At 39.3% G+C, this 24,344-nt stretch overlaps 1 protein-coding gene across 1 annotated transcript in view; it reads right to left on the minus strand.

Moving 5' to 3' along the window:
• SLC22A15 (solute carrier family 22 member 15) overlaps nucleotides 1-24,344 on the minus strand; it is a gene marked incomplete at its 5' end in the record, with an annotated part of 36,607 nt that overhangs the window by 5,263 nt on the left and 7,000 nt on the right. The window contains 9 exons of the mRNA XM_082498798.1: nucleotides 785-857; nucleotides 1,805-1,925; nucleotides 4,007-4,092; nucleotides 4,911-5,051; nucleotides 6,392-6,607; nucleotides 8,493-8,622; nucleotides 10,660-10,824; nucleotides 13,706-13,838; nucleotides 16,795-17,007. Of these exons, the coding sequence (XP_082354924.1) occupies nucleotides 785-857; nucleotides 1,805-1,925; nucleotides 4,007-4,092; nucleotides 4,911-5,051; nucleotides 6,392-6,607; nucleotides 8,493-8,622; nucleotides 10,660-10,824; nucleotides 13,706-13,838; nucleotides 16,795-17,007 (1,278 nt within the window). The remainder of the gene's footprint in view (nucleotides 1-784; nucleotides 858-1,804; nucleotides 1,926-4,006; nucleotides 4,093-4,910; nucleotides 5,052-6,391; nucleotides 6,608-8,492; nucleotides 8,623-10,659; nucleotides 10,825-13,705; nucleotides 13,839-16,794; nucleotides 17,008-24,344) is intronic.

The raw sequence follows: 24,344 nt of genomic DNA on the forward strand, positions 1-24,344 counted from the left end.
GTGCTCATCTGCCCTTTTGCTAGCCCTCTGCCTGACATAACAAGATGGCAAATGGCAGAGAGGAAAGTTATTCCACATGAAATCTGTCACATTAAAGGAACTGTCACTTGACCTCAGCAAGTAGTTTGTGGGAAAAACTGGCACACTCTTTTACCTGCATACACATAAGACTATGAACACAAAGGAAAATAATGGTATCATCCCCATGTTTCATTCTTAAGATTTTTTTATTTGTATTGACAGACTGCTGTGAAATTTGTGCTCAAAAGCCTTGCAAGCATATCAGGTGTCCACATAATCATCTTCATTAATTGAAAGATACGTCACTTTGCTGATAATTATAATCCATGGATATTCAATGAAGTACATTGTCAGTAAAACTAATACATTCTCAGAAATATGAGCTATAGAGCCTATAAGCTTTATCTTGATGCAGTAGATCTTTTAACTATGTGGGTTTTTTTGCTCTTGCTCGCTTAGGGTTTAAAATTGGGTATCACCATCTTGGTATTTTGAAATTACTGTATTGCTAAAGTCCACTAGCCAAGTCCTAAAATTCTTACAGGGCTAAAACACCTTCTGAACTAAAAAAATGTTGAGTTTTTGTCTAACCACACAGATTATATTGCAAAGCCTTTGACCTACCATGATACTATTAAGACATGCAATTTACATATCTTAGTTTATATACATAATTTATCCAAAATATTCCCACCTCTGTAAGCCTCTGATAGATCAGAGCCACAAAACAAAATATACATAACAGTGAAAAGTTCAGACAAACCAATGAAGGGACGAAAGGGGCAATGATTCCACCAACACGGGAAAACATGGAGCAGGCACCCATTCCAACATTCCTAAGAAAACAAAAATCATTAATCAGTGACATTTGCACAGCAGAAATTATGACTTTTGAAAAGTGCCACTGAGCAAGGAGAAACAAATCTTAGTCATGACCCTGATCACATTAACTGGCAAAGAAAAGTCAAATGGAACTGAAAGCATCCCAAGACAGGAATTAAAATATATGCTTTGTGCTTAAAGAGAAGCAAAAATCCCCCTCACGTTAAGAATTCTAACATACATACACATATAGAGAGGCAAAAAAAGTGGGATTTCAGTTAATATGTCTTGTCTCTGCCTGAAACTTTGGCTAAATTCCTTTATCCAAATCCTATTTATCAGCAGATTTGCCACCCATGAAAAACATAACAGTATAGTTTCACTGGTGGCTGACCATCAACAATAATACTTGGTTAAAATATCTACTAAAAATTGCACCCATAGGATAGATGCTTTCGTCTGCTCTGTCAGCACAAGCACAGAGTACTTTTGCCTCTAGCGAGTGAAACCTTACTGTTGCTTACATATGGCCTATGAAGCGTCAAGTTACTTTTTCAAAGCTTACTGACCAGTCATCTTCGGTGTTGCTGGTGAAGCAAGTATGAATGTTTAATAGAGTTGTCTGGTTTATAAAGGACTGAAAAAGCTACAGATATCACTCATTAAAGAAATATCAGCAATACTATTGTTATCCTCATTAGTGGAGAAAGGGCTGTGAGCATACCAAGCAGCCAAAGGAATATTTTACAGTTTAAAGAATATGGTCAGTCTGAAGAGAACGCTGCAAATTTGAGGGAAGAGGAAGTGAGAAGAGGATAAGAGAAGAAATTTAGCATATAAAACTACAGATAATCATTATACGTAACTGAAAATCTCAAATGAAAAGGTATAGTTAATAGAAAAAAGTAATAGGCGATCAGGTAAGAGAAGCAGAAAAATGAAGACCTTAAAATTGTGTTACCTGATCACTGTGGGATAAAGTTCTGATGTGTAGATGTAGACAATGTTAAATGCAGCACTGATTGTCAGTTTCCCCAGCAAAGACAGAGAGCGACTATTCACTACTGCAAACACTCCAGTATCTGATAGAGAAAACATGATCCTCGTAAGACTTTCAAGCACTCAAATACATCCCCGCAATCATTTTAATCGCACAAGAGCATGGCCTGAAAAGGAATCCACTTAGGAATCTGCTATGACAGCCAAGCATATTTCTATTAAAGGACAGTATTTATCAGAGGTGATCTGTACCTTCAGAACTCTCAAAACTCAGGAGAATCCAAGGAGCCTTCTTTTAGACAGCATTTGCAGAAATCATCTAACATAATTTATATTCTGTGTCTACAGATTTACTACCTTTATCTGTGCAATCAAATTTGTACAAAGAGGAAACCTCTCCACGTAAACCACTGAAAAAATAATTGAAAAAATGGATTTTAAATTTATGGCAAACTTGCTACTAGCCCAAAATTGTTTCCACTGTATTCAATTTAATCCAATAGAAAAAGACTGGGTTAAGTGACTGAACAGTCCCAGAGACTACAGAGTGGAACTATTGCTCAATATCAGGAAAAAAAAAAAAAAGAAACTGAGTCTTCCTTTCTTTGTCCTCAGTGTTACAGTAAGTGACATCTTTAAAGCACTAAAATCTGCATTAAGCCTCTACCAGAGCATCGAATTTTAGAAGGGTAAGATAAAAATCCTGTAAACATAGTAAAAGCTGAAATTAAAACTCAACATTTTCTGAGTCTACCACTAATAAAATACTAAACTAATTCCATTGGTAAGTTGAAGGAAAGAATAATGGATACATTTTTCAAAAGTAAGCAAGTACTTTTAGTAACAAGGGCCCTATTTGGTGTCAATTCCATAGTATGACAATGTGCTTCTAACATCATTACTTTAGAAGAAAAACAAGGCAGGAAGATGCAGAACTATAACAAACATCCCATCCAGCTCAGTTTTGTCAGAATGGCCAATGCTTATTTGCTTATACCAGGCACATGAGAACACACATTAAACACCTACCAAGAAAGGCTACAGCAGAAGCCATTACTGCTTTGAAGAAATCACACCTAGTAGAGACAAGTGCTTACTTCTGATCAGTTAGCCATTTCACTTCCTAAGTTACTTTGCTCCTGGCAGTTCAGCACAGAGCTGATTTTCCTGGGGTCTCGCAGTTGTATCCTTTGAAATCTCTTTCTTGTTATACTTGGACTGATATGCAAACACTACTTGATGACTGTTACCAGCCTAACCAGAATATCTCCGAGTGTCTGGGCTCTAGCATCTGGAATACTTCTGGAAACTTCAGTTGCACCCCTTTAAAAAAGTTTTACCTATTAGATTCATTGCCATCTAGAGCATACTCTCATCATAAATGTTTAATCTTTTTGAATCATGTTTCAAATGTTTGAAGCATTTTCTCTCCTTATGGCAGGTGTTATGCATGCACAAATCTTGCAAGCCGAGATGGCTTTATGTACCTAGTTTTCAAAGGAAAAAATTGCTCATTGTACAATTTCGTTTCTATCATTTTGAAAAACAGCCGAAAATGAAGAAATGAACATTAGCATGTCTTTACAAAACACACATTTCACTGTGTGTCTTCACCCTTGCTTCAGAAGATTTTCAGAATACTCTCTGAACTATAAGTTATGTGGCCACAGTATGAGGCCACAGTATGAATACCACAATCACACCAGTCTTGAACATGACAGAGCAGTGAGGAAAAAAATGGAAACTTGCCCCAAGAATAACTTCTTAGGATCTTTTGACATTGGTCTTTCACTTGGGGAGATACACACAAGTTGCATGGGTACTACTTACACTGCCCTATCACTTGGCTAATGGAGATACCCCAAGAAACATCATTCTTTGGGATTCAGTCAGAAACACTGGAAAGGAGTGAATGATGTGTTCAGAAGTAAAGGGCAGAATCCAAAGACAGAAGTTCAATTCCAAGCCTTTCTAGCAAGCTTTCCTTAGGGTCTTAGGAAGGTTGCCACTTATCCTTTCTGCAAGTTACCTCCTCTGGCTTCAAAAATTGAGACTCGCGTGTGGTATAAGCTATATCTACTGACAGCGAACAAATTCTTAGGCTGTAGGATGCTGTGTTTACAACTTCTTAACACATACTCCAGAAACAAAAGTAAATATTTACCTTTCTTTTTAGGAAGAAACATGACAATAAGACAAGCCAATCCTCCCAGGAACAGAAATGCACTCAATGTTCGCTTCCGACCAAACCTGATGTGCAAGGATAATAAAGCTTTATTCTGCATTAGATCTGTAGTTTGCAGAGGAATGAGTCCTCTAAATTCACGTTGCCTCTTTATTTGCAGTTGGAAATTCTGAATGCCATCTCTCACAAATGCTTCCTCTCACACTGTTTTTAAACAAGCTTCTACTGCACTCTTAACAAAATGAGCATCAAGGAGTCTTTATGTAGTGGCTGACAATTTCTAGGATTTTGACTTGCTTCCCACTGTGTGTGCACATTTGTAAAACTCCTCAGGAGACATGAAGAGAAGAGACTGGGAGGTGAATTCTACAAAAAGTGAAAGACATTGTCCAGAGTATCATGGGTCAGGAAAAGGGTAAATATCTGAATGAACAGCTGTGCTCACATACTAGTGCACACAACAGCTATTACACGAAACCACACAGCTTCGGTTGAGTTTAGTTGCAATAGCTTTGACGTAACGGTGAGAATAGGAACTACAGACAGAGGTGGGAAGAATGCCATCTTGTGTTAGCATGGAGTCAGCACAGCTAGGTTCGATTGATAGGGGCGATCAGCCTTATCTGAGCCAAATTTAGACAGATCATTAATAAGTGAGCTACTGAGAATAAGTTAAACTGTTATTATTTGAAATAAAGATATATTAATGGCACTTTCAAATAAAAATGCATTTCCCAGGATAATATAACAAAGTAGTAACATTGAAGCAGGAAGCCCCACACAGCAGATACAAGCTAGGAGACGCAATATACAAGAAACCTATCTTTTGAGAACAATTGTAACAAAACAAAACCCTGAATGGGTCAATTAATTTCATACTTACCATTTTTGGTTAATCAAGTAAATACAGATTGGGTATGCTGGGATTTCTATCAACCCTGAAAGGGCTAAATTGGCATAAATACTTCCACCTAAGTCACCCACATTAAGGGTAAGACCATAGTAAACCAAGCTGCACACAAACCTGCAAAAGACAGAAAAAGAGTGAAATCAAGAGCTGCTGCTTTGCCTACCAAATCAAAGCATTAGTCTAGCACAATACACTATAAACTATATTTAGTGTTTCAGAAAATAGGCCTAAAATGTTTCTCTGCAAGTGTACGATGCTTCCTAGGTAAAGAAACCATTTTGTCTCTGAACAGACCCAATTCCTGACTTATTACCCAGTTAAACTTAAGACTACACTTAAGAATAATGTGCATAAACCAGAATCAAGTTAAAATATGATCATGATTATATTATTTGACTTGAGAAATGTCATCTTTATCCTTTTTATCAGGTTTCACTTTAGTCTATGCTTTTCCAATTGTGTGTAAACCCTTTCTCAAACAGTTCAGATAACACTTCTGCCTTCTTTTAATTTCTACACCCTAGTCCAGTTTTATTTGTTCTCCTGTTCTGATTTTTTGCTTTTTGTTTGTAACCCTGACTGGCTATCTTCTTTATAGAGATGTAAGGAATAGGTCACTAATTCACTTTGCAGGAAATCAGCCATTCTCATTTAAGGAACAGAAAAATCAACTATTCTACATTAAGCATTTGGAAAAGCAACAGGAGAACAGCTCTGTGTTATCTGCTGAAAAAATAATGCCATTTGTTTTTTTTCTTAATCAATACATATTCCTCAAACATATGCATTATAAAAGCAACTGTATGAACATTAATGCCAGAGGACTCACATAGCATGTCAAACATAAGGTTTATTTCAAAGTGGCAGTAAAAAACCTCAGGGCGAGCAGAGCTACCTGAAACAAAATAGGCACTTTTGAAGAGTTAAATTTCTGCTAGTGGCTAGAGGTAGTTCCTGCTCCCTGTTCCCATCATGGGTTCCTACTCCTTACCACAGCAACTGCTAGCATTGGCAGCACTTTCTCTTAAAATAAACTTGTTAGACAAGGTAGGCCACCCACTTGCTAATGGGCTCCTTACACCCATGTGAATGAAAGTACTGACACATAGCACTGGGCCAAAGCGGAGGGCAGCATGACTAACCTCAGCAGCCTTTGAGAGTCAGAAAGGAGACAGTTCTCAACTATTTTGAGACTCAAAAAGCATGACAGAAATGCAAAGATAAAACACCTCAGCACTAGACTGTAAAAAGGCTTCACGTGAGAAATGCACTAAGGAAATACCATAATACAAGGATCTTTTTATACAAGGATCCTTTCAAGGTACAGTGTCGCTAATAATACAGGCTGAGATTAAGTACAATCTGCAGGATAAGCCAATTCTCAGCAACATGTTCCCTCAAAGACTTAAAGAGGCAACAGTAGCACAGCTGGGCCTACAATGTATTTCAGGTACCAGGTAAACATCATGATCAAGGTGCGTCCCAAGAGAATCTTATATCGGAACAGATCCAAGAAGCTGCCAGCCTCTCTGCAGCTCCTCTCTGCTGGGAGTTTCAATGAAAAAGTGCACTTCTGCTTGCGGTTCCTCCTTGCAATGAGGTAGAGGGCATCTTCCGCTTCATTCAGCCGGCCTTGTGAATAGAGCCAGCGAGGGGACTCTGGAATGAAACTGAAACACACGTAGACAGCTTTAGGGCTTTTCTCTTCTATAAGGTTGGACTTGTCTATGGAAATAAGGCTGAAATACATTTCAGTATAACAAAGAATTTTTCAAACAACCCTTCAGGTATAGAATTCACTTACTGAAATGGAGACAAAGCATGTTAAAAGGAAAGAGAATGCAAGTCATATGTAATTTAGATACCAAGAAATTACGTTGAGTATATACACATATATATACACACAGTACTACAAATTACAGGATCATTAAGACTCTCTTTTAGGAGAATTCAGAATTAGGGAGGCATCATATTACTACAAGTAACCACAGCATGTTTTTCTAACACTAACTAGTTGCTTTTTGTTCCTCATTTTCCAACTTTCTCCCAAATTCTCTCCTTTAGATGGGAAGGCAGAAAGCTGTGCAAAGGTCATGCTCTTGCTCCCCATGTGCACTGTCCACTTGATAGGTCTATAACTCCAATACAGCCTAAAAAACAAGTCATTTTCTATTACATTCAGATTCACAAAACTAATTTAAACTTTAGCCTTTTGCCAGAAGCTTTTTTAAGATTTTCACCTCTGACCAGAAGTGTCATTTTTCCTTTAAATTTAAAGGGAAGTGATTCAGTGGTTTTATAAAAGAAAAGAGCTTAGAAAGGAACATGTTTTCTTCCCTGTGATAAAAAAAAAATCTGATTGCTTAAAATTTACTCTGTGCAGAAAACGCTATGTGGGAGAAAGGTAGTGTGAAATTTGGAATTAAAAAATCCTTTATTACAGTAAGATAGGCCTCTGAGCACAGCTCTGAAGTCCCAAGTATAAAGCACTTCAAAATAAATTGTACACATCAATCTGAAAAAGTTTTGGTTTTTTTTGCCAAAGGCCCCAAAATCACTTTAAGTTTTGAGATATCTTAAGTGTCATCTCTGCTTTTCACCTCATGAACTGCCTTTAAGACCTTGCCTTGAAAGGGTGTGGTGACTCTTTAGCAAAGAGCTTTATTCCAAAAGTTAGTTACTGAATTTAAACAGATCTTGGAAGGAAAAAAGCCTTATGTTTAAACAGTGGCTAAAGTCACTTTCTTCTTTCAGTTACTGAGATTTTGCTGTCAGAAACTATATAAGAAAAGAACACACTGCATCATATAGCTTTCAATGCTGAAGTCCACAAACACAAAATTCCTACCTTAATAAAGAAGCCTTTTTTCTATTCTTCCCCAGTCACATTTGAAAAATAAAAGGAAGCTGCCTATTTTCTCTTTTGCATGTCACTTTTAAGACTGTATGTGCAAGCAATTTTGATGCTGCTCCTTCTGTGTAACCACAATTGTAAAAGAAATATCCTGTTATCACATAACTGCAAAAACATTTCTGTATCTTAAAATGTATATATAGTGTCTTGTAGCATACCAGACAACAGTTTAGATCATCTACATATACCAGTTAAGGAACAGAATCATAGAATGGTTAGAGTGGGAAGGGACCTTGAAGATCATCTAGTTCCAACACCCGTGCCATGGGCAGAGACACCTGGCGCTGGACTAGGTTGCTCAAAGCCCCATCCAACCTGGCCTTGAACACTTCAAGGGATGGGATGTGTTTCTACACCACTCTAGATACTGTTCCCATCTACAGTAACAATGCATATACAATACAATGTAAACTTACATTTTCAAATACTGCAGAATTGCTATTTAAAGAAAGCACAGAACGTAGGGTGGTAGAGGTTGAGAGAAATACTTTAGTTACACCATTTCATATCATCCTAGAAAAGCACCTTGACTTAATTGTTTTGTTTGTTGGTTGGGTGGGTTTTTTTTTTGTTTTGGTGTTTTTTTTTTCTTTTCTTATTGACCTCTTTCTTGATGAAAATCAGTTTGAAAAATAACTTACAGAGAAAGAAGAAAGACGACTGTTCCTTCCAGGTTAACGACAACAGCCAGGGTCCTCCAGGAACGAATGAAGTATCCTAGTAAAGCATACTGGGCAATTCCCACAGCAAAGAACAAGCCACCAATAGATCCTAATATACAATTAAAACCAAACCAAAACAAAACATTATCACTCTTTTAAGGAACATTATTAACCCTCAACACATGGCATCAGACAGAAATTAACACTTCATAAAGAAAAATTCAGTCAGCAATACAGGCAAAAACACAGCTATTTGACCAAAGAACACTGTCCTTCACCCATGCACCACAGAAGTATTACATCTAATTGCAAAGATCAATACAAGTCCCAAAAGCACCATTCTACATCCTCCTCACGCAACAAAGACCCATAAACAATTAAGTCTTGTAATTCCAAATATGTGGAGATATGTGTAATTCCAAGTGGAGAGCAGTGACAAGTGGCGTTCCTCAGGGGTTGGTACTGGGACCTGTACTGTTCAACAGCTTTGTCAGCGACATGGACAGTGGGGTTGAGTGCACCCTCAGCAAGTTTGCCGATGACACCAAGCTGTTTGGCGAGGTAGACACGCTGGAGGGGAGGGATGCCATCCAGAGGGACCTGGACAGGCTGGAGAGGTGGGCCCAAGCTAACCTCATGCAGTTCAACAAGGCCAAGTGCAAGGTCCTACATTTGGGTCGAGGCAATCCCAAGCACAAATACAGGCTCAGCGGGAAATGGCTGGAGAGCAGTCCTGAGGAGAAGGACCTGGGTGTGTTGATTGATGAGAAGCTCAACATGCGCCAGCAATGTGCGATCACAGCCCAGAAGGCCAACCACATCCTGGACTGCATCAGGAGAATTGTGGCCAGCAGGTCCAGACTGTGCCCCTCTACTCCAGTCTTGTGAGACCCCACCTGGAGTACTGCATCCAGCTCTGGAGTCCCCAAAATAAGAAGACATAGACCTGCTGGAACATGTCCAGAGGAGACCCACAAGGACGATCCGAGGGCTGGAGCACCTCTCCTATGAGGAAAGGCTGAGAGAGTTGGGGCTGTTCAGCCTGGAGAAGAGAATGCTCTGGGGAGATCTTATTGCAGCCTTCCAGTACCTAAAGGGGGCCTACAGGAGAGCTGGGGAAGGACTTTTCACAAGGGCATGTAGCGATAGGATGAGGGGGAATGGCTTTAAACTGGAAGAGAGCAGGTTTAGATTAAACATTAGGAAGAAATTTTTCACTTTGAGGGTGGTAAGGCACTGGAACAGGTTGCCCAGAGAGGTTGTTGAGGCCCCATCCCTGGAGGTGTTCAAGACCAGGCTGGATGTGGCCTTGGGCAACCTGGTCTAGTGGGAGGTGTCCCTGCCTACGGCAGGGGGGTTGGAACTGGATGATCTTCAAGGTCCTTTCCAACCTAAACCATTCTATGTTTCAGCTTTCTATGTGTAAACATAAATATTACAAACCACTGGAAAACTGGTATTTTTAGGTATATATAGTAGTCATTTGTAGTTCTCATGATTTGTAAGATATCCTGTTTTAAAACTGTCTCAGTATAGCATTTCTTTGGCACTTGTCACAGACTGGGCCAGTCAGGCTCCAAAGCTGTAACGGTACAATTTATACACATCATACCTGAAGAACATCTTCAACACTAGCAACCAAGACAGTTCGGGGTGTCTGTACCTTTTGTCTTAAGTTCTAAGGTTGATTACCACATGGGACAATTTTCTTTTTAACATATAGTTGTCTCATCTTCCCATTATATAAAAACACTTTTGATTTCTTTTTGAGAACTGCTAGGAATGAAATCATTGACATTTAGCACACAAACACTAAACTCTTCAGCAGAGTCCAAAATTTTGATGGCTAGAGCTCAGCTATCACAACCCTTGGATGAGCATTTAGTGGTGTAACATTGATGTAACAGGGGATGTTTCAACTGGACCTTTGTCAACCTGAGTGATGCAGAAATCTGAATGGCCCCAAGTCATCTACTGTGCTTGCCTAAAGTTCATTTTAAACAAAGCAGGGCTCAAAGACTGTGGTCACACAGATGCTCAAGCAGAGTTAAATTTGCAACTGCTATGGTGTTAGCTTTGGTGTGTCTCAAGTCATGTGCGAAAATGAATTCTATGAATTCTGACAAAAAAGACACTTAAACTTTACCTGCTAATGCCCAGTAGGCAGTACCCACACACTCATTCAGTAGAACAAAGGCAACCAGTGACATCCCACCATTCATCATCCCTACCAAGAAGCGAGAGATGGCAAAGAATTCATATGAAGGTGAAAATCCATTTGCAATGGCAAACAAGATGTCTAGGGCAAAACCTGGAAAACAAGGCAAAAGGTGTCATTTCAGAAGAGTAGCTAAAGAAAAACAGAAGCATTTATGAGTATCTTTATTAATGTTAGTGGCATTTGTCCTAAGTAATCACAGTCAATAACTACAACACACTGCTACAGCACACGGGTTTGGGCAGAAATTTAAGTATCTAATGTCAGTATCAAAAAAGGGGACACAAAAGGAGTGGTTTCTGATACATAATTTGCAGTACTAACTCTTCAAATTCATCTCACAGAAGACAATTTTTTCACATGTTCAGAACTACAGTCTGGCTCCAGTTAAAATGGCTTGATATTCATCCCCATACAGAAGACACAGATTAAATATATGACCAAATATCTTCCCTCATTCTTGGAAAGCAGTCCATACAGACTAAAGAGAAGCATTACCAGGGGACAGTATATTGGGAGTCTGCACTACATAACAGGCCCACTTTCATCTGCTTTGAGTGAGATTGTTCCTTTAAAAAAATAATCTGTTTTTTAATTTTACATGCTCATCCATTGCCACACAACTTTATAAATACATACACAAAACACCAAGTTCCAAACACTGTTTGATCTGGGGACAGTAAAAAAGCTTATGAGCTTTAAGACACAATGAGGATCACAAATACATAAAAATTAAATCATGCAGACATAAGATAAAAGGTACAACAAATTCCTAGCAGGTTTTACATGCAAGAACATTGCTAACATGCTAACATGAAAGGCTGAGAGAGCTGGGACTCTTTAGCCTGGAGAAGAGAAGGCTGAGGGGAGACCTTATTATGGCGTACAAGTATCTAAAGGGTGGGTTGAAGGAGGATGGAGCCAGGCTCTTTTCAATGGTTCCCAGTAACAGGACGAGGGGTAATGGGCACAAGTTAGAACACAGGAAGTTCCGTTCAAATACACGGAAACACTTCTTTACGGTGAGGGTGACAGAGCACTGGAACAGGCTGCCCAGGGAGGTTGTGGAGTCCCCTTCTCTGGAGATTTTCAAGACCCGCCTGGATGCAGTCCTGAGTAATGTGCTCTAGGCAATCCTGCTTTAGCAGGGGAGTTGGACTAGATGATCTCTAGAGGTCCCTTCCAACTCTGAAAATTCCATGATTCACTACAAATATTAATTGCAACCTGTGGAGATCCCATGAGCATGACACCATCTTTACCAAGTCTTGGGAAACGGGCGAGGTGCCTGAGGACTGGAGGAAAGCAAATGTCACTCCAGTCTTCAAAAAGGGCAAGAAGGAGGACCCGGGTAACTATAGACCGGTCAGCCTCACCTCCATCCCTGGGAAACTGATGGAACAGCTTATCCTTGGTGCCCTCTCAAGGCATATCAAGGATAAGAGGGTTATTAGGGGCAGTCAGCATGGCTTTTCCAAGGGGAAGTCATGCTTGACCAACCTCATAGCCTTTTATGAGGAAATAACGAGGTGGGTGGATAATGGCAGAGCGGTAGATGTGGTCTACCTTGACTTCAGTAAAGCATTTGACACGGTCTCCCACAGCATCCTCATGGCTAAACTGAGGAAGTGTGGACTGGATGACCGGATAATTAGGTGGACTGCGAACTGGCTGAAGGAGAGAAGCCAGAGAGTCGTAGTCAATGGGGCAGAGTCCAGTTGGAGGCCGGTAACCAGTGGAGTGCCTCAAGGGTCGGTACTGGGGCCCATATTATTCAATATATTCATCAATGATTTAGATGAGGGAATTGAGTGTACTATCAGCAAGTTTGCTGATGACACTAAGCTAGGAGGAGTGGCTGACACGCCAGAGGGCTGTGCTGCCATCCAGAGAGACTTGGACAGGCTGGAGATTTGGGCAGGGAATAACTTAATGAAATACAACAAGGGAAAGTGTAGGGTCCTACATCTGGGCAGAAACAACCCCAGGTTCCAGTATAGGATGGGGAGCTACCTGTTAGAGAGCAGTGTAGAGGAAAGGGACCTGGGGGTCCTGGTGGACAGCAGGATGACCATGAGCCAGCACTGTGCCCTTGTGGCCAAGAAGGCCAATGGCATCCTGGGCTGTATTAGAAGGGGGGTGGTTAGCAGATCGAGAGAGGTCCTCCTTCCCCTCTACTCTGCCCTGGTGAGACCGCATCTGGAATATTGTGTCCAGTTCTGGGCCCCTCAGTTCAAGAAGGACAGAGAGCTGCTGGAGAGAGTCCAGCGTAGGGCAACTAAGATGATTAAGGGAGTGGAGCATCTCCCTTATGAGGAAAGACTGAGGGAGCTGGGTCTCTTTAGTTTGGAGAAGAGGAGACTGAGGGGTGATCTTATTAGCGTTTATAAATATATAAAGGGGGAATGTCATGAGGATGGAGCCAGGCTCTTCTCAGTAGCAACCAATGATAGGACAAGGGGTAATGGATTCAAGCTGGAACACAAGAGGTTCCACTTAAATTTGAGAAGAAACTTCTTCTCAGTGAGGGTGACAGAGCACTGGAACAGGCTGCCCAGGGAGGTTGTGGAGTCTCCTTCTCTGGAGACATTCAAAACTCGCCTGGACGCCTTCCTGTGCAACCTCATCTAGGTGTTCCTGCTCCGACAGGGGGATTGGACTAGATGATCTTTTGAGGTCCCTTCCAATCCCTAGTATACTGTGATACTGTGATACTGTGACATGCATAAGTGTAAGCCCTTATGCTATGACTCCTAAATCCAAAACACCTTTATTGAACAGTGAAAAGTTAATTTCTTGTCCCTACTTATACTCCTGAAGTATACTGGAAAGACAAAATAAAATAAAATAAAATAATCACAGCATGTTATTCACTGCTGCACATCAAGTTCTCAGCAGAAAATCTGCTCTTGTCACTGATCTTCAGAGACACGACACCTCCACTTCATTCATTTTGTTAGGCGGCAGTGGTTACCTGTGAGATAGACTTTCTTCCTCCCAAAGCGATCTGAGAGCTGGCCAAAGGAGATTGCTCCAACAAACACACCACTGAAGTAGAAAGAACTGGCAGCGCTGACTTTATATGATGTGCTGCCAATTAAAAACCACTGGATGGAGGGGAGGGAAAAAAAAGGAGAATTAACCAGAAACCAGGCAGTTCACCAACAGCTAGTAGTTGGAGGGGGAAGACGCATATTTTAAGGAAGATCAAACTTTGCATAAAGCTCTTGAGCATCACATTCAGTCAGTCAGATAGCCACCAAAACATAACTTCTGTCTCCCAGACTCACTGGGTGGTACTAACCAATTGCACAATTCTGCCAAATCATGTGCAGTCTTTGATTCTGAAATCAAGGACAGATCCCTCAGAATATTGTAATTTTTGCAGTCTTCTCCCATTCTCCCTTTGATTGCCTTTTCTCACATAAATCTATTAGCTTAAATAGACTCAGTCCTACCTCTTGATATATATCACTGCAGTGTGTAGGCATACTATGCAAAAATAAAAATTGTGGTTTATGTTGAAAGATAATCCTGCATATGCTTCTCCTTATGAACTGTCTTGTCTGTCTTGTCACTGAGAAACACTTTGGTAGCATTAGACAGGTTTTCTGGTATTGCAAACACTCATCTTTTTTACAGTCTACTTTGTGTAATTTCCAATTCCAAATAAAACCCTGATCTTCATATCTTACAGACTTGATGTCTCAGGTTGAACCTGACAGGAAATTCTTTCTCTCACAAAACTGTAGAATGAAAATATGCCATGCTTTCACTGTTCAAAAGTTATTTCCTTTTGCATTCTAAAAACTCCACATACTGTGTTCTTTTCTTTTTCTACTCCTCTTGCATCTTGAGATAATGTTTACTCTTAGTGACACCCAACTTTTCTTCCTGTGCTGGTAAGCTGGTGATTATGTCATTATCCCTGCAATAACACTCTGATCTTCTCCTAATCTTCTCTTCCTCTACCAAAACCCCATTAGATATCCTTTCTAGCAAAGCTTGTATTATTTCAAAGCTCGGTTATAAACTACCTCACCATGAGAACAGAGCCATGCAATTAAACCTCACCAAGATCAGGGAGCTAACAAAACAAATCATTCAGAAGCTCCAAGAAATTAACTTGCTTACGCGCTGTATATGCTTCGTTTTGAATTGTCACTTTAATGGTGAGGTGTTTACTGATACAGTAGGTAATGTGCCCATAAAGCGTCAAGACTGACAAAATTCAATTTTGTGCTCCATGTGACCACAAATAAGCTTCTCTAGAATTTAAAAACAATTCCCAGAAACATATATTTGTATAATAATAGCATATGAGACATTTTATCTTGAAATAACATGATCAGTTTAAGAGCTACAAGAATCATGCCCTAACTTTTGGCATAAAAATTTAAAAAGCTGCCAACACTGAAACTCAGTTACATTACATGCTTTCTGAATCATTCAGGGATTAAGGGATAATTTGGTTGTGAAGCAAAATTTGTTCTGCAAATTAATCTCAACAGCTAAGAAGCCCTTTAAAGGGCTCAAGGCTTTTCTCTTCTATGTAAAACATGTTACATATATATGCCTGATATTCATAAATCAAGTTTTTTTTACATCAGAATATTTTGCACTGTAAATTTGCAATAGTCATGTTATTAGTAAGTGATACCACAAGATAAGCATAAAAACCATCCTCTGAAATGTAGAAAAAGCTTCTTTACACATCAGGAATGGAATTAGATAGTCACAGATATTCCCCAGATAAGTGTGATATCACTAAAATCTTTGTATTTAGCACATAATTCCACTTCAAAATATATATACACCACACATTCATCTAACAAATTTTGAAAAAAAAAACTGTATTTTTACAGTGGGAAACAAGAGAGGCAACAAGATTTTATACACATGGGCCTTTACTGAGAAGTATGTTAAAGAATTTCAAAGCAGAATCTACACAAGTTGACTTAGGATTTTCTTTTATAAACTGTATTTTTCAAGTAAACTTAATTCTTTACCTGCATTTCTTACATACGTAACTAGTTTGAAAGTTTGAAAACCTTACTAAGCTTTAAATAATGTTTAAAGAAACCCCCCATCCATTAGGAATTAAATTTAAATAGTGGCACGAGTACTCACATCCTCTTTATTACCAGAATAAGAAGCAATGCCTGTTGTACACAACTGCTTGGTACTACTCCAAAGTTGGCAGTTTTTATTAGTATGCTCATAACCAAAAAAGTTAAGTGCTTTACAGGACTAATTCAGATAGCATTAATGCCTCTGGACAATAGCCATGAATTATCAAGTGGTACCACACTTGACTTAACTGTATGGCACTAAATTCAGGTCTTGTAACAGATGCACTCGGACAGGGCTCTTGCACAGAACAATTTGACATGAACAGATACTGAAGGCCCCAGAAAGGGCAGGTGTTGCATGTATCCGTGTGGTATCTGGAATCATTTCTGTAGGGACTGTGTCTAGACCATGAAAGAAGACACTTACAAAACAGAGGCCACACCAATAAAGCTAAGGCTTGTTTGGGGATAGAAAGAGGGGAGTTGCTTTGTCCACCTGACTCCCCACTGCCCATGCCTTCCCCCATATCTGGAGTTGCAAAGGCTGCAGAAGCCACTTCCTCTCCAGTTCCTCCACTGCTTGGCTAACTGCATGATGGATGCACTACACACATTTGACCTTAGCAGGGCAATCACAAGAAGTGGCCAGAAAGAGCTCAGGGACCGTAAAGGATTTTGAGCACATTAGCACAATGAATAACAATAGTGGAGCCAGGCTACAGGATCCAATACTAATTTCCACATGGAAAAGGTGGGAAGTTTTAGAGCTGTACTTTGGTCAAGATCTGCATAGCAAAATAAAGCTAGTTTTTGCTGCCAGTAGAGATATAAATAGATTACCTGTTCCCTACTTGGGGGTAGCACCTGTTTCATTTGCTAATCAAAACATGCATTAGTATGGGATAAAGAAGCAGTATAACCAGCCCCTCGGAACTGACCCAGTAAGATTTACTACTCACACAAAAGGCAGCAAAACATGTTTCAGACTTACCTCAGAGACTATTGATGTGAAGCTGCTGCTGAAGTGTATATGCTTATGCACCTCACTGCCATTGGCGGTCAGAAGCCATTCTCCAAAAGCTCTCTGCTCACTCGCTGACTGGTTGCTATGGCTCTGATTAGCTGAGAGCTCTTGGAGATCCCAGTGGTAGGGAGGAGTTGCGCCCACCAATGCAATGAGGATGGCTTCAGTGGCCACATAGAGCTGGCATGAAAGACAAAAAAATATCAAAGATGCTAAACATACATCCAAGCAATGTTTCCTCTGCAGTTGGATCACATCAGTATTAAAAAATGTTCCTATTTTATATTTGCCTTCTACCACTACAAGTTGCTATGCATAGCTCCTGTGTACCAAATATCACACACTAAAGAACAACAACTTCAACACGGTGGTCCTTGAACTTTCAATCTGTTAATTATTTGAGAGAAAAGAATTTCCCCTTCTGACACCCTTCTCTCAGTCAGAGGCCCCCAACTCCCACACATAGCAAGTATACCTCCTGGATGCAGGAAGAGTTCTTAGTAGTACTACAGAGACAAAATAAAACCCTTTAATGCAAGTATATCACTCTACTATACCGTCTCCCTCCACGTGTGTTGTTCATTTCCCTAATTTGGTATTTGGAATGGATCTCCTCCTCACTGTTTCATAGGTAATCTTTCCCAGTTTTAGCAAAATTAATTCTTTCCTATTTTTTAATCTTCTGTGAACCTGTTTTATTCTTTTTAAAAAGACAGAGGCACACATGTGAAGGTACATAGGCATTTTCATATATCTACACATTTATAGACACACACAAAGTGTGGAAATGGAGACATTTCAAGCCATATCTAGAGCTGGGTCACTACTGCTTGCTCAGAAGAACATTCACAGGTCACTGTGAACAGTCTACACTGCAACTCCATCTTAAAACCCAGTGCTTTTACACCTGTTGGAACACAGAAGTGCCACAAGTTCTGTAACAGAAGACAGTTAAAGTCCTCCGAGACAAAAGCAGTTGCTGGTAACACCACTAAAGAGCCCCACTCTCCCAATAAAACTGCCTCTTGTCTCAAGCCCTCACCGAGGAACAGTAACTCAGCACAGTAGCTCCTGACAATAAATAAATAATAATAAAAAAAAAGCACAAAAATCACCAAGCAAAAGCCAAACAAAAAAAGACCCTGTTGCTTCTCCTGCCTACTTCCTCCATAACCCCCCCCTCAGCCATGCCACTCCATTCCTCAAATTCTGCTTCAGACACCTCCTGAACACAGCCCTTGCTCTGCTCCCAGCATCTCCTCCATATGTTCTTGGGAAGAAGGTACCTGAAGGAGGCGTGTTCTCTCAGAAGGCTGCTACACAAGTAATTCTCAAAACTGGGAAGACCATAGATATGAACAAAAATGGAATTCTGAGGACCTCTGAATTCTGATGCAATCAACACCAGGTAATCCTATTCTGTTCTGTACAACAGCTGAGCAGTTGGTGTTACACCCAGATCTAAATAAGAATTACTATCCCCCAAGTTATTACCTGAAAGCATTTTCTTTCCATCAGCTCCCTTTTGCATTCTACATGATAAACTGCTATTGTAGTGGCAGGAGGTAAATAAATACTTCAAAAAAATCATTCTCTTCCCATTTTTTAATATACAATTATTGAATATTGAAAGGAATTTGGAAGAAAAAACACAGTGTCTTAACTATGTTATTATTTAAGCTAAAGAACAACTTTTAGATAGACAGTGATGAAAAGTAAAAGACCTCATCTGCGAAAGAAGGCAATGACTAAAATAACATGGGGAAAGAGGTGTTAAAAAGCTGAGTGGCAATGTTGCTAGGGATATATGGATACAGTACTCTCAAGAACAGTTTGAAATTACTGAGAAATGAGAATTACAGGTCATGATCTGTGACTTGCTCAGACAATTCTGTGTCAGGCCTAAGTGATAGCATCCTTGCTTTTGTCTTGTGAAATAACAAACATATTTTTGAAGTAGTTCAGGAAATGAAATCCTCAAGGCATTTGGTTTAGAGAAAGCAAGCATAAAGCTTTTCATTCCTGCTCTAGGTGAAACCCACTCCTGCTACAGAAAGCTAAATCAAAAAATAAGTGATTGCAGGCACACAAAGAAACACTACAGATATTTTTTCAATAAAAAAAAAATAAATCAGCCTTAAGCATCCTCGTGGCTACAGCAAGCAAGGATATAACAAAGATAGAAACACTTTCAATTATCTGTTGAATCAGAAAAATGTATGAAGATGGACACGTGTTTTGATGTTATCAAATAGTATTGTTCTATATTCAACTTCACTAGAGTCACTGCTGTCACAAGACTGTTTTTCCTAGGGATCATCTGTCTTGTACTTTGGGTAACAGGTATGGTAAACCCTCTTCATTTCAAAACAAAACAACAAAAAAACCAAACCAAAACAAAATTCATTTATAGTTCTGAAGACCAGAAATGTTTTCTAGAAGTGGTCTTAAAAACGACAAAGTAAACTTCAAACTTAAAGAAATTCAGAATACAGTTAAACATTCAAATAAAAGTCAGGAGTTTCTGTTAATGAATCTGGAGATTTTCCCCCTTAAATATTCTAAATGTTTGAACTTAGCAATAACACAGTTGTGTAGACTGGTGATCAACATAAAATGCTATCAAATAAGAATAGAAATATAACAACTTTAAGGTATAAAATGGCTACATTATTCACACTGTGGCAAACAATAAAGCCTTTCATTTTTCATTTATTCTATAACTCATATAGTACAAGTCAAGCCAAATTTGTCATTTAATGTATACCTGCTATTCATAAAACATTTTAATTGATTCTACATGGATGTTAACAGTTCCCTACCGCATTCCCTGCACTGATTTGTGTTAATCAAGATGAATACCAAGCACAGCAGAAGGAGGCAGCAAGTCATAGTCACTGATGATGAAATGCTGAGAATTTTGTTAGTTTGGTTTAAATTTCTCCTGTTTGTTTATATTCTCTGTAGGTTAAGATTTTAAAGTTGTCTAGATTAGAAGTCTGTGGTGTAAGGAGATTTATTAAAAGGTGACATCTTAATAACCTGTAAACTTTCAAGTTCTCTGTTAAATAGAAGGAATTTTAGTTAGCCATTTATAGCTATTTCATTAACATGCTTTCAAATTAACTTAAAATTAACATTAAAAATTAATATTCATATAAATGCCTGGAATGTCTTGAGGAGCTTTCTTGGTGTCCGTTTTCATAATATATTACTTCCAAGAAAAATGGAATCTCTAATAAAACTAGCAAGAGAGGGAGAGGAAGAACTTAAAATTGTTTCATTTGCTTATAATGAAAATACAAATACACATACACACATAAAAATAATTTAAGAAACTCTTTTAGATCTCATAATTAACCTACTATGAAGCACAAATGAAAAACAAAAGCAAGACTTAAATTCTACTAAGAAGCATTTTCAACCTTTTTAATCAGCTCATTAGCAATTCACAAACAGCCTGGTCAATCTATACAAGTATCAGCTGAAGCATTCACTGCTGAACAAAATAATGAGCAAGCCACTAACTTTTGACTTTTCAAATACAGAAACATTAAAAGTGTACCTTGAGGAAAGACAGAAATTAAGGAAGAACAACAAATGCCCTTGCTCTGGTAGAAGCCTACAATGAAGAGATAGTAACATTTTAGGACTAGAGTAATTTCTCCTGAACCCATGACAAGCACCTGAAAAGCTGGAGGGCCACCTTATTTTTGAAAGTCTGATAATCTCATGTGCTCCGAGTTATTGCAAAAGGGTCATTTGCCTTTAAATTCACATGATTTCCCCCCCCCCAATAACACTTTTTTGTAGAAAAGTCCTAAAACATCTTTCTGCTCCAAAATTATTATCTGCTGCTAACAACATGCTCTCCCAGCAAAGTATCTACCCCCTCTTGTTAGGACAGCAAGAGAGAGAACACCAGAAGACAGAAGGAAAGACTATGCTGTAGTTACAAAGTGAAGAATCACCATGTGCAGAAGAACACAAAGTAATCTCTCAGACACTTAACCCCATCCCCACTCTGATGGGAAATATTCCCCATGAAGAATGTAACCACTGTTGATTATTACCTGTGCAACAGTGCAGCGGATGCATATTTTGAAAGAGCTTTGGGTTTCTGTAGAGAAACTGAGAAGGCCTACCCAATTTAGAGTTTTTCAACCTCAAAATGTAGGCCTCAGAATCCACAGAAAAAAAAAGTCCAAAGTCCATCCAAGCCCATACATAGCTTTATTCTAGAATTCTTCAACATCTACATTGAAATCAAACACACTGTACAGCAAACCACAACTCTGAGCCTTGTTTCCTACAGGTTTGTGGAAAATGTCCTCTTAGCTTCCCCTTCTTCTGTTCTAAACATCCAAACACACACACATCAACTCTGTTTCATGCTCAGTATCATTCTGGTGGGCAAGGGCAGCAGTAGGGGTTTGGTGCTCCTTCTGCTCAGACCGTCCAGGCAGCAAGTGTGCCAATTAGTCAGGTAATTGCTGCCACCAAACAGCATGCACATACAAGGTCTGCACTACTTCCCACCAGCACAGGCAAGCATTTGATTCTCAAGAGCAAATAACTTCATTGTACAAGTTTTCTGCAAAGATAGTCCAAATAGAAGGCAACTCCTGTATACATACCTTTGTCTGACAGGGCCATGGGAACACTGCACACACCTTGTACCTGTACTCCTGCCTACCTGACAACGACAAAACCGGTTCTAGCATTGGTGATAGGACTCCAGGATACATACCTAGGCTCTCACCTCCTCAGCTCAAGTTGCTTTAATAATTATTTTGTAGTCAATCATCAGAAAATGAATCTACCCTATTTCTGCCAACACACAGAAGTGATCTTGACCAGCAAAATTTAGTGAAGTACTTTCAGCTCTGCACTTTTGTCACTAGCGCCCTTATAGCGATCCAGTATTTCTAGGTAAATTGATACCATTTGAGATTTCTCAGTTACTGCCAAGGAACCTAAGACAGAGGGTGTGTCAGAGTCTGTATATAACTGGAGAGCAAAACAGAGGGTGGAATGTAGACAGTAACAAGGAAAGTCAAAACAAAGTTCCACAAAGGGTTCTCCAAGAACAAAACAATATTCTTCACACAATAAGATCACACTAAATTGTGCCAATAGTATGAGATTCTTCTACCTCTTTTGCCACCTCATTCTCCCAAATACCAGAACACACAGATAAGAAAACTTACCATCAAAAGACAGGTTGCTATTACTTCCTGCAAGCTGGATTTTTGCACACTTCTATGGATACAGACAATGAGTTTGCTGGTAAGAAGTCAGCTGTCAGTCTTGTACTGAAGCAAAATCTTGCAAGACAATTATCTATACGGTTTACTCTGGGACAGATAAAACAACTTAAGAGGATTGAAAAGAGCTCAATAGGATTCATCTACTGTGGTACACCAGTCTCTTGAATGTTAACACCTAGCATGCTACCTACCACAGAAACATTAAAAATTACCATAAATACATTTTTTTATTCAAAATAACACAGGAGGTACAGGCAATGCACATGATAATAAGGAAACCTGGAATTAGCTAAAGACCTAGAATGGAAAAGCAGGTGCTACAATGCTTCTGGCATGTTACAAAGTACACCACCCGTAAAAAACACCTCACAGCCTTGCCCTACAAATCATCAAGTTCAGCAACACAAATTAACAGAAGTTTTACTGTACGTTTAAACAGTTAGCACAGCAGCTGACTGCATGCTGGTGGACTGAAAACATGAGTCCAGAACTACTTCAGGCAGTATAGCCCAAAACATTTGCATTTTTGTAGTATGCTGGATTACATGCAACAGCCCTTAAGAAAGGCAAACATACTTATCTAGCATGGACCTAAATACTGTATCTCAGAGTGCTGGGAAAGGACTTACCACTGCTAAGACTGGAACACCTTAAGCAAGGGAAATAAAGTCACCCTCACATCATAGGTTAACAGGCCTCTGAACATGAATATGGAAGTTGGAAGTATTATTTTTCTGCCTTTAAAAACAAAAGGCAGAAAGCAAGCTTAGGTGCCTTATTAAAATATCTACATGAAAACTTCCAGTCCCTCTCTGCCAAAAATGCTCACACACTGCTAAGCTAGAGAACCAAGCCAATAAACAATAACAAGTTATGAAAATCACTATAAACACTTCCTCTGCTTGAACAGGAATATTCAGTAAAGTTAAACTACATTAATGTGCAATCAAGTGCCAAAACTCCTCAGCTGAACAGCAGCTATACAGTTTCATCAATACCATGTCAGGAGTGACACTCCACTCTTCTTATGTAAAAAAGTACTTGTAGAAGAGGAAAGCATATACTATACCAGTATATGAACAGACTCCAAACCAGCCCAGGATTGAACCCCCTTAATGGCACTGTAGCATAACATGAAGGAAAAATCAGCAACTGCTGCGAAAAAAGAGCAGGAATTGAGGGCTGACAATTATCAGGCAGAGTTTAGTTCTGCTTCCACAAGCACAATTATTCTTTTGTTGGCATTTCATCTTTGTGCCTCTTTCTCTCCATATCTTCCAGCCTGCTTTGGCTATCAACATATCTGAGTCCAACCCAGTATCATAAGAGACCAAAGTTCTATTGTTAGCATGCTGGTTTGGGACACTGCCAAAGAATATTGGGCGAGCATCTTGGTCTCACGGAGAGAGTTCTGCTAAGACTATGAGGAGAGCACATTCTCAGCTGTGCCTAGACTCCCTTGCTACCAAATGACTAAAGCACTTAACTTGGTAAAAAGATGCAATAAAAGCATAAACTGATTACATCAGAAGTTTTTGCTATTGAAGTATCCAGACTAAAAGACATGACCGACACTTGTACAAGCTGCTTTCATTCATTTATTCATTTTAAGGACTTGCCTGAGAATAAGCAATTGGATCTGTGTTCATTTTTTTTCTAAATTTTTTAAAGGTCTTGGGTTTACTGTTACTTCAGACCAACATGATGCTCCAGAACTGAAAGAATAGTTTTTTCCAATTTTGTGGTGGAACTTGCTAAATGAGTGACTTTCAACTTTATAGCCAAAAGGCCTCGGAAGTCTCTGAATTACTTCTTAAGGTTCTGGGAAAAATAATTAAGAAACACAAAGCTGTAAGCAGTCTTAAGTTTACTGTACAAGGATTTAACATCTTCAGTGGGAAATCTGTAGCGGGTCTGCAAATTGAAAGAGATTGAAGAGCTCTGGTCTTTCTATCTATATTTTTAAGACATAAATAACTTAATAGCATACCACAAACAGAAAGCTGGAATAAGCTATATATACAACTCTCTTCAGCTTTCCTTACCCAAAGATCTCAAAAGCTTCATTATGCCTTCCAAGGCAAATTCTTAATGCCCTTTCCTCCCAAGCCCACCAGGACTAGGAAAATGACCAGGTGAACAATATTTAACCAGGTTAAGTTCCAAACTTAGTCAGAGATCATACTGTAAACAGACAAGACCTAGAAAACAGACACTGTTGTTCCAGAGGGACTCCAGTCCCACTGG

This window comes from Vanellus vanellus, assembly GCF_965231255.1.
Source record: "Vanellus vanellus genome assembly, chromosome: 1".
Taxonomy (NCBI): domain Eukaryota; kingdom Metazoa; phylum Chordata; class Aves; order Charadriiformes; family Charadriidae; genus Vanellus; species Vanellus vanellus.